Source organism: Nomia melanderi, chromosome 2 (genome assembly GCF_051020985.1).
Source record: "Nomia melanderi isolate GNS246 chromosome 2, iyNomMela1, whole genome shotgun sequence".
In the NCBI taxonomy this organism is placed as follows: Eukaryota; Metazoa; Arthropoda; class Insecta; order Hymenoptera; family Halictidae; genus Nomia; species Nomia melanderi.
The window spans coordinates 9,411,689-9,422,132 of record NC_135000.1 but is presented as its reverse complement, the minus strand read 5'-3'; the positions used below and the strand labels follow the sequence as shown (position 1 = coordinate 9,422,132).

General features: G+C 34.0%; 2 protein-coding genes across 10 annotated transcripts; one reads left to right on the top strand and one right to left on the bottom strand.

Moving 5' to 3' along the window:
* Nucleotides 1-4,752: 4,752 nt before the first annotated feature.
* Nucleotides 4,753-8,018, top strand: LOC116425781 (X-ray repair cross-complementing protein 6). 8 transcript variants are annotated; one of them, XM_076364764.1, is made up of 11 exons: nucleotides 4,953-5,141; nucleotides 5,229-5,265; nucleotides 5,359-5,589; nucleotides 5,661-5,832; nucleotides 5,902-6,343; nucleotides 6,425-6,515; nucleotides 6,605-6,842; nucleotides 6,903-7,064; nucleotides 7,137-7,367; nucleotides 7,449-7,636; nucleotides 7,717-8,018. In XM_076364764.1, exons 3-11 carry the CDS (start codon nucleotides 5,419-5,421, stop codon nucleotides 7,834-7,836), a joined length of 1,815 nt encoding a protein of 604 aa, XP_076220879.1. In that variant the 5' UTR covers nucleotides 4,953-5,141; nucleotides 5,229-5,265; nucleotides 5,359-5,418; the 3' UTR covers nucleotides 7,837-8,018. The 8 variants fall into 8 exon arrangements, with proteins under 8 accessions (XP_031829792.2, XP_031829786.2, XP_031829791.2 ...); XM_031973932.2 differs by lacking the exons at nucleotides 4,953-5,141; nucleotides 5,229-5,265 and adding an exon at nucleotides 4,753-4,834; XM_031973926.2 differs by lacking the exons at nucleotides 4,953-5,141; nucleotides 5,229-5,265 and adding an exon at nucleotides 4,811-4,942.
* On the bottom strand, nucleotides 7,860-10,422 carry LOC116425782 (leukocyte elastase inhibitor). 2 transcript variants are annotated; one of them, XM_031973934.2, is made up of 8 exons: nucleotides 10,195-10,422; nucleotides 9,621-9,739; nucleotides 9,318-9,497; nucleotides 9,036-9,249; nucleotides 8,740-8,954; nucleotides 8,504-8,683; nucleotides 8,298-8,433; nucleotides 7,860-8,223 (listed from the first exon to the last, which is right to left on the bottom strand). In XM_031973934.2, exons 2-8 carry the CDS (start codon nucleotides 9,693-9,695, stop codon nucleotides 8,066-8,068), a joined length of 1,158 nt encoding a protein of 385 aa, XP_031829794.2. In that variant the 5' UTR covers nucleotides 9,696-9,739; nucleotides 10,195-10,422; the 3' UTR covers nucleotides 7,860-8,065. The 2 variants fall into 2 exon arrangements, with proteins under 2 accessions (XP_031829794.2, XP_031829793.2); XM_031973933.2 differs by lacking the exon at nucleotides 10,195-10,422 and adding an exon at nucleotides 9,830-10,181.
* Nucleotides 10,423-10,444: the final 22 nt, after the last annotated feature.

Genomic DNA, 10,444 nt, shown 5'->3' with positions numbered 1-10,444 from the left:
TACATACATATTTATGAATAACAGGTATAGAATCTATGAATAAACTATCATAAGCGTTGCAACGCTTTCTTCTTCATTTACATTTACACGTGTGTATTGTGATACACATATGTATATCCGCGACGATCGTTTATCCAAAGTATCTGGAGAATCTCAGGCTTACCAGCTCTCTTCAAATTAACGATCATTGAGAATATTATTTAAATATTAAATACATATTTCTCAGATACCTACTTTATATTCCTTAAATGTCTACTTTATATTCTAGGAATATTCACTTGATATCTTCTCAACATTCACTTTGCATTTCTTGTACATATTTACAAGACTTAGGTCTGATATTTTATTCATATCAAAAACTGTATCTTAACAAATATTTTCCAAATATTTGGAGATCTTGCACCAATATTTTTCTGTTACTAGGAGTGTTAATTGTAATATGTACACTATTCTAGTATCTTAACAAATATTTGGAGATCTTGCACCAATATTTTCTACTACCAGAAGTGTTCATTGTAATATGTACAAATCTACATCAAATATTTGATTCACATGAAAAAGTATGGCTCCAAAGATATTTTCCAAATATTTCAAAGAGATCTTTCGCCAATATCGTTCTGCCACTACTGCCTCTATTTCATATAAGGAAGAAACTTGTACCGATCGGAGGGGACACGTCGAAACGATGATCGAATGAAAAGTCGAGAAAGTGACACCGTCGCGAGCCCGTTCCCGAGGATTCTATAATTTTCCTTTCTTCTCGCCCCGGCTATTATTGCAATTAATCGCTCATAACCAGGACACGGTCGCCAGCAAGTACAACCGGAGAAATGGAAAGTGAGGAGCGTTGTTTCCCTTTTGTTCCTGTCGATCCAAAACGTATACATCATTCATGAAGAAACGCAACGGACGGTTTTCATCGTAACACGCGTGTTATTTCATCGAGACTGCGATTAAATGATTCCACGGTGAACATGGAGTCGTACGGTTGTTTTAAGTCTAGTGTTAAGCGGAAGCTAAAGTTATGATTATTCGTTAAATTGCTCTGCTATCTTAAAGATACTTTAATAATCAAAAAGAAAGATAGTGGAAGAATCATTAAGATATAGAAAGCATCATTCTTTCATATAAGTAAGAGATATTCTTATAATTAATTATTACAGTATCTTTATTATTAAAATATCTCTTAATTATATGAAAGAATGATTCTTTCTATATCTTAGTAATTCCTCTACTATTTTTCTGTTTAATTATCAAAGTATTTCTAGATATTTTTATAATAAAGATACTTTGATAATCAAAGAGAAATATAGTACACTACTAATTAAGATACAGAAAGAACTATTCTGTTATAGAATCATTCATTTCAGATATTTTTCTAATTAATTATTAAAATATCTTTCAATTACATAAAAGAATGATTCTTTCTATATCTTAATAATTCCTCCACTATCTTTCTCCTTAATTACTAAAGTATCTTTATTACAAAAACACCTTAATTATATAAGAATCACTGCTATCTTCTTTATCATTGTTATCATCCATCGTTCCTTTCGCTTATAGCAGTTTATACTCCTACAATTTGACTGTCGACAAACCTAAATGTAAAACCTAAACTCATCACTCGCTGTTTCGTCCTCGAAGTTCTCTGCTGGAACATCGGTTGATTCGAGCGAAAATGATTCGCCGGGCAGCACAGTTTCCAGCTCGGCCATGCGTGGTGCCTACTTGTTCGCGGCGTTTATCAGCGGATAGACAATAAATAGTCCCGCCCTGGCCATTCGGCGTTACTCCTTACTTTCATCTGCCTTTCACTGCTTCGCAATCTCGCGCCGCGCCGTTTCTTTTTTCCTCTTCGGCTAAGTGGATGGGGATCGCGCCGACCTGATGCTCAATGAAACGCGTTTTCGCGGAACGCGCGTGCAACTTGGAGAACCGATTATTTAGCCGCGCGATCGGTTTGTTTCTAACAAGTTCAGTGTCAGGGAAATGAACATTTTCCTGTATTGTTATCCCTTTTAGTTGAGAAAAGTGGAGACAATTATTATTAGTTTATTATTTTGCGTTTCAATCTTTGCGTTAGACTGTTAACAACTTAGTTATCAACACTAGAACTACCGAGCACTTAAACTGACTTTTAAAGTTTCATTAGAAAAATTATAAAAAAATATAAATTGAAATTTCAATTACTAAAGGAATCCTGTGTTAAAGTGGAGTTCTTCAGCTTTAATTTGGTGTGCCGGAAGTTGAAATATCTTCACGGGTTCGACTTCGGCGAAGAGGAATACCACAAGAGTTACTTCTGCAATTGTGAACGCTACCTTTATTTCATTATATATTATAATAGATAACAAGTGTGTTGACTATTTGTTAAGTTTATTACTGTATCAAAGAATAAGATTAAATAAACGAACATTTTACGATAACTTGTCTATTTTATTTCATGCTACCTTTACCTCTCCATTGTTAATTACATTTTGTAATTAATTTTAAAGTTAATTTGAACTTAGTTATATTTATAACACGATCACTTCTTGAACGAGACATTCAGGAGACTGGAATGATACGCTTGAAAATTGGCGCCACGAAATTGTTTTTGGATACCTCTTTGAATATCATGTTCTCCTAGTAAGAACTTGGAATTTCGGGTTCCGTTTCAAATTTCGCGCCTCTGGAATGTTAACATTTTTCGGATACCTCTTTTAGTATCATGTTCTCCTAGTAAGAAACTCGGATTCTGAGCTCCGTTTGAAATTTCCCGCCTTTTGGTTTGTTTATATTTTTCGGATACCTCCTTTGACATCATGTTCTCCTAATAGAAAACTCAGAATTTCTTGTTCCATTTCAAATTTCACGGCTTGGAGAGACTTTTTACTAGGAGAATATGATAGTAACGGAGGTATCCGAAAGGTGTAAACAAAGCAAAAGGCGGGAAAACTTGGGAGACCTCTTTTAGTATCATGTTCTCCTAGTAAGAAACCTCTGAGAGCCGCAAAATTTGAAATGGAACGCGAAAAATATGAGTTATGTATTAGGAGAACATGATAGTAAAAGAGGTATGCGAAAATTTGTAAACAAACCAAAAAGGCAGAGATTTTCGGGTACCTCTCTTACTATCATGTTCTCCTAATAGAAAACTCAGATTTTCGGGTTTCATTTGAAATTTTGCGGCTCTGAAAGGTTTATTACTAGGAGAACATAATACTACAAGAGGTATCCGAACAACGTAAACAAACCAAAAGGCGGGAAATTTCAGGCGGATCTCGAAATCTGAGGTTCTTACTAGGAGAAGATGATAGTATAAGAGGTATCCGAAAAATCTAAACATTCCAGAGCGGGAAATTTGAATGGGATCTCGGAAATTCGAGTATCTTACTATAAGAGCATGATAATAAAGAAGTTTTGCGACTCTGAGAATTTTATTATTTTTCGAATACCTCCTTTACCATTATATTCCTCTGCTAGGTACGACGAAATAAAAAACACAAGCTTTACAATATTAATTAATTTATTTATTTTCACCCATTTCTTAACATTGACATGTGTAGTACAAAAGCGTTGTGAATAATTTAATTATTAATTATAAACAGCCACTGAATCCTTGTTGATGTTCGAGAAGATTTATTCACTCTTCAGCACGCCAAACTGCAGGTGAAACACACCAGTTTAACATTGGGATACTGCAAATAAACGTACATAATGTTAAACACAACTAAAGATTGTATAAAGGCAATAATTACAAATTTAAATTCCCTGGAATATCCGCGGAATCAACGCCATCTACCATAACACTCTCAAGCTACTGGAGAAATAGTACAGCCAAACCACCGTTAGATGGCACTGAACATATCGCCATCCTCGTCGCACAGTATCTCTTTCCTTGCCTCGTAGAATCAGCACCATCTATAATAGAACGTCGAAGCTGCTCGCCAAATAGTACAGCTACACTCTCGCTAGATGGCTGGCAATACAGTCGATTGTCAGCGCCATCTACAATAGAAAGCCCAAGCTATTAACCAAATAGTACGGTTATGTTGTCGCTAGATAGCCAGCAATACAGCAGCGCCATCAACAAAAATTCATCCAAGCTGCTCGCCAAATAGTACAGCTACACTCTCGCTAGATGGCACACAGACGGCCCTCAGTAAGACAAGGAGAGGAGCACTGTGCGACAAGGATAGCTGCTGCCTAGCAGCGCCATCTAACTATTGTATGACCGTACTATTTGGTTATTAGCTTGGGCATTTTTTGGTAGATGGCGCTGTCTGTATTAGACAAGGAGAGGTATACTGTGCGACAAGGATAGCTGTTATTTGTCCACGCCATCTAGCGACAATATGACCGTACTATTTGGCTAGTACCTTGGGCATGTTTTGGTAGATGGCGCTGACTTTGTGAAACAAGGAGAGGTATACTGTGCGACAAGGATAGCTGCTATGCAGCAAAGCCATCTAACGAGAATATAACCGTACTATTTGGCTAGTAGCTTGGAACTTTTTGGTAGATGGCGCTGACTTTGTAAGACAAGGAGAGCTATATTGTACGACAAGGATAGACATATTGCAAAGCCATCTAGCGACAATATAACCTTACTATTTGACTAGTAGCTTGGGCGTTTTTTGGTAGATGGCGTTGACTTTGTAAGACAAGGAGAGGTATATTGTACGACAAAGATAGCGATATGACAGCGTCATCTATGATGAAATGACGAAGCTACTAGTCTATTAGTACCTAATTATTGGCGATAGGTGGCAGTATTTGAAGTATGCCTGTCCTTGTTTCACACATTGTAGTGATGAGGATGACAGTTGGTTTTTCCCGCTAAAAACTTGACGTGAGTACTTACCCCTTCTCTGACAATGATGATTTAGTCACGTGCTGTTATGACACGTGCAAGACAGCGTAGCGCGATTTTGATAGCCGGCAAGGGTTTTTGCTTCGTGTAGGTATATCGCACGACTGGAGATTAGATTATTGCGTTTTGGTATTAATATACCTGCGGGGTGTAGCGGAAAGATTGGGAAAGAATGGGGGACGAGGGTTGATGGTCATTTTATGGTCTACGTGATAATCAATTGTTATTGTGGGAAGATTTGATAATTTTGTAAGATTATGTTATGAATGTTATTGTTACATGAAAGGTAAAGGTGTTTGTTATTGCGACGAGGATTCAGTAACAATTATCATATTTTATATTTGTCAAACGTGTTACTTTTTTGATTATGCAGAATTTATGTGTGTAGGAGTGAAGTATTTAAGTATTTGGTACTAATGGTTATACTATAGTATACTATTTTATAATACTATTTTCTGTACTGGCGTAGGGAATTTAATAAATTTTTATTTATTTGGTTTCAGGATAAAAGAAAAGTTCGTATAATCGTATATTAATATATATGAGGTTTATGAAATTATAAAATGGCATCTGTTTCGCAAGATATAACTGAGTTGGCGAGGCCTGAAGATTTAGCAAATACTCAAGATCTATATGGTACTCGTAATGGTATATTATTTGTAGTTGATGCAACTCCTCCAATGTTCATAAAGGATGAAGACCAGGAAACTTCATACTTTGTGGAATCTATAAGGGTATTACTATTATTGTTTATTTTCTTCTGTGTGGTTTTTCATACTAATTTAGTTTGTTATTCTGAATTTAGCTGTATAAGGAGATCCTTATGCAAAAGTTGGTTTGGAACAGACAAGATTGGATGGGTTTGGTGCTGTTTGGAATTGAGAAGGGAGACCAAGATACTGAAATGAAAAACATTTTAACTCTACAAAAACTAAACATTCCTTCAAAGAGTTCATTACAACAAATGATAGAAATAGGTACTTTAATAACATTAAAATTCTATTGTTTGTTTCTGCATTACTTAATATATATTATTTCATGTCTAGATGATGAAGGAAGATGGGAGGAGTACAAAGATATTGCGTGCACCAATGTTTATCCATTACACGATGTGTTATGGCATGCAGCAAGAGTATTTTGCTCTGTTAGGGTAACTATGCCAGTCAAGAAAGTGATTCTTCTTACGTGTCAAGATAATCCTCCAATGACAAATGACAATGAAAAACGCAGAATAGTAGCAAAAGCGAAAAGCTACAGTGATTTAGGACTCAAATTATCCATTGTTGGTCTAGGTGAAGATTGGAATCATGATTTGTTTTATAAAGATTTAGAAATTTCATCCGGAAAGATTGATACAGAAGATTGTAAAAGAACATCTCTAGTTGATCTGATGCAACAAATAAAATTACCATCCAGAAGCATGGCAAAATTGCCTTGGAGACTTGGAAAAAATGTAATTATCGATGTAAACCTGCGCAGTCTTGTCGTGTAAGGAACAAACTTTTTTAAAAAGATCTCTTTATATTGACTTTAGTACCAAAACATGTTTCACACGAAATTTACTTGCAGCAAACGGGAGACTTTGAAGAAGGTGTATGTAAGTAAAGAATCCAATAAACCTTTAACTTCGCATAGATACTTGAAAACGGTTGACAATGAGGTATGTACTTTAATAATCTGCTCGTGTAATATCATGTAATTATTTGTTCCTAATTCGATAAGAAACAAGTGTTTTTCTCTTTGTTTTAGATGTTTGAAGATGATAACTTTAAAGAACCGACGTTACCACATGTTTTAGACATAAATATTCGAAAGTACAAACAGTATGGTGGTAAAAAAATATATTTTACTTTACCCGAAGTGAACACTTTGTGCTCAGTTTGTGAGCCAGGCATCGACTTAATTTGTGCGAAGCCTATTTCTTACCATCCTTTGTATCATTTGGGAAAACCATACTTTGTTGCACCTGCTAAAAGTAACCGCAAAGGTAATACAATGAAATCAATATTTTGCTGAAATATGATATGTTATTGTAATTTGATTTCAGATAATACGTTATTGTTTGCTGCATTAATTGATAAATGTAAATCAAAGAATTTAATGATGATATGTGCGGTGACATTTAGGAAACGCTCGTCCCCGCTTCTGTACAGAATGATACCGAATGCGGAAAAAGGGGGATTTTATTTACTCAAAATACCATTCAGAGGTTTGTCTTTAAACAGTACTATGTACTTACCGTCGAGACTCTAACTATATTTCTTTTTTTCTTCTGTTTCAGAATACGTTCGAGATCTTGAAAGTGTTTCCTTGCAGTACATGTATGATAATGATACTAACAAACCTCCAACCGAATCACATGAAATAAAACTGCTAGAAAAAATAATGAAGAAAATAAGAATTCACTATGACCCAAGTGCTTTCTACAATCCAAAAGTTCAAGCGCAAATTCAAATGCTTCAAACTGTGGCTTTAGACTGGGAAAAACCTGAGCCTATACTTGATGATACCCGTAAACAAATATTTTAAACACGGTAATCAATCATACAAATTCCATGCAATAAAGTAATGTAATTTTCAATTTCTTTACAAGTTCCACGAATCGAGGAAATGCAAGGACTTACAAAGGATCTGTTAACTCAGTACAATGAAATATTTGACACTGAAACAATGTGTAAAACCGAAGAACCAGCAAAAAAGAAAGTTAAGAAAGAATCTGACATAGAAGACGCGGCATTGCTGGACAAAGAAGCGATTCGGAAGCTTGCACAAAAGGGACAGGTATGTCAAAAGATAATTATCAATTTAAAGGGGAAAAATAAGAAAAGTTTACGAGCCTGCTTCTGCATATTCATTTTCAGTTGTCATCTAAGACTGTACCAGAGTTGAAAGTCATGTGCAAGAACATAGGTTTAACAGTATCTGGGAAGAAAAATGATTTGATTCAGAGGATTAAACAATATTATAAATCTGAATGTTGATTCTGAAGAGAATAAGTGATACATTACATTAAAAAATGTGTATTTACACTCTTACCATGTATAATAAAGTGTGCATACAAATGTATATTTTAATATTTATAATCGAAGTATCTGCTCATTTTCTATTAATACTTCTTTGTGTGAAACAAATGCATTGTATGATAAAATAAAGTCAATAAAAATAGTAGTTTGATATACAAGTATCGATGTCATTTGTGTAGGCAATAATTTATAATTCATCTCTTTTGGATTCGGATTCCAAGTCCTTTACATTTCCAATAAAGAGCGGTATGTTGTTTGGTTTGTGCTCAATTATAAACATGAATGGCCGATCAACCAAAAATTGTTCAGCCCGTTGAAAACTTCTTTTAAGTCTCATATGCACAGCTAAAACGTGTAGAATAAAATGAATAACTTGAATTTTTGTTCAATTTATTTAATACTATTCAAATTAAATGTACCTGTAGCAGCTGCAGCTTCAGTACCCTCCTCGCTTACTTTTATCACAGCTTTATGTACGACTTTGCTGACCTTTAAAGGAATATTTGAAATGTCGCCAAAGTCTGCCTCATCTTCAAATATGTTTTCTAAGCCAAGCTAAAATTGTCATGTACCATTGAATTACGATGTTTTTAAAGATTTTATGTGCAAAATGTATTATCAGTACCTTTCGTAATATATCGTCTAAGTCAACTGTGAATTCTATTTCGAATCTTGGAAGATATAATGAAATGTCAGCATTCTTTCGAGATGCATTTGCAAGTACTTCCCATGAAAACTTATTTTGTAAATTTGTAAGCCCGTCTACTTCGTTTGGTACCAATACGGTCATTACAATATCTTCATTCTGCAAGACAATTTTTCAACTTAATTGGTCTAAAACACTTGTACATTTGGACGTACCATGTAAGGAATTTCAATAAATTTTGCATCCAATAATGGTATTTCACCATAATTATATCTAGACTTCTTAAACATTGTGGTTACCATTTTTTTCTCACCTCTTGCAGTATGGAATATTTTTTTCTGTGTCTGATCAACATCAAATTTCTTTAACCACATCCCACTAAAATAGATTGCATTTACCAATACCAGTTTTGAAAATTCATCAAAATCATCTGGAAGAAATGTTATTAATACGATTATTAGCATTGAAATAATTAACTTTCAACCAACTTCTTACATTCTGAATATTTTACCTGAAGACACAAGACCAGAAATTTTATGATGGGTTATTTGTTCAACCCATTTGTTAATTTCATCTGCAGCCTCCTCTTTCTTGTGTTTAAAATCTAATTTTGAAATAACAGATTTATATGTATTGGTACCTATCTCCAGAAATTCCGGTAACAACTCAAACTCTTCTTGAATGTATATTGCATTAGCAACATGTAAGGTAATATTTTTCAATTCCTTGAAAATATATAAATCTGAGATTACAATTTTCTAATTTCATTCTTAAAAGAATATTAATAACTTACATTCAACACAGTTACTAGATCTGCATATCCTTCTTTTATCATATTTTTATCATGGTGATAGAGGCTAGTAGATAATGCGTTTAACGTTTCAGATTTTGCACCATGAGAAAGTAAAGATAAGATCATATGTATACTTAACGGAGAGCTAACTATATTTTCTTCACTGGTGACATACAATTCCTAAAATGAATTTGTAACATCTTATTTAGTTAACTCTTTATAATGAAAAATTATAGTCTTCTACTATAGTAGTAATCTACTTACTACGAAACATGCAGTACATAAAAATATCTTTTTACTCACCTTGTAGAATACTTTTGAAAAGGCAGCACAAGAAGCAGACAAATTTTGATGTACCTTTGTACTTTCTGCAGCCATGTTAAGCGATTGTGTTAATACAATCGTAAAAAAAGTAGTTAAAACTGTAAAAAATAATACGCTTATTGACCTTGTAACACGTTGAATAAGTAGTAATGATTAAGTATGTATATTTTGATGATATGAAGCATCACCTGCGTGCAATAAATAGCACATTGTTATTATCACAAGTAAATATTATAATGTACGTTAATACTGTTGTACAAGTCAATGTATATCAAGTACAATTTATCAAGGATAATTGCACTATCTATGAATTGTGAAGAATAAACAAATGCTAACACATTTCATTTCACATTTTCAATACAAATGGTCACTTGTCAAATGAAACTTTATCTTGAACCTTTTCTTATATTCCAAAAGATACACGCGATGATAAAAGCAATGATTTAGCGAGGTGAACATATTGTGACATGCTATACGGAAATGCTGTCACGTTCAACAGAGGTTAGGTTTGATGTGCCTTACCCAAATGGGTACAAAAATAGTAATCCCCTACCTTTCCAAAAAAAATGTAAACACAGAGGGGCAAATGTAAAGCGCGAGATGTTGTTTGATTTAAAATTTTTCGTCGAATTACGTGTCAAGTAAATTATGCGTATTAATGTTTTCTACACTATATTTAACGGTGACGTATTGACGTCCACTAGAATACTAATTCATCATGAAATACGAGTTGAAATTATCGATACACGTTCTAAAGTAAACTGAGTCATAAGTGCTTTGCAAATAAAGAAATAATTTTCAAA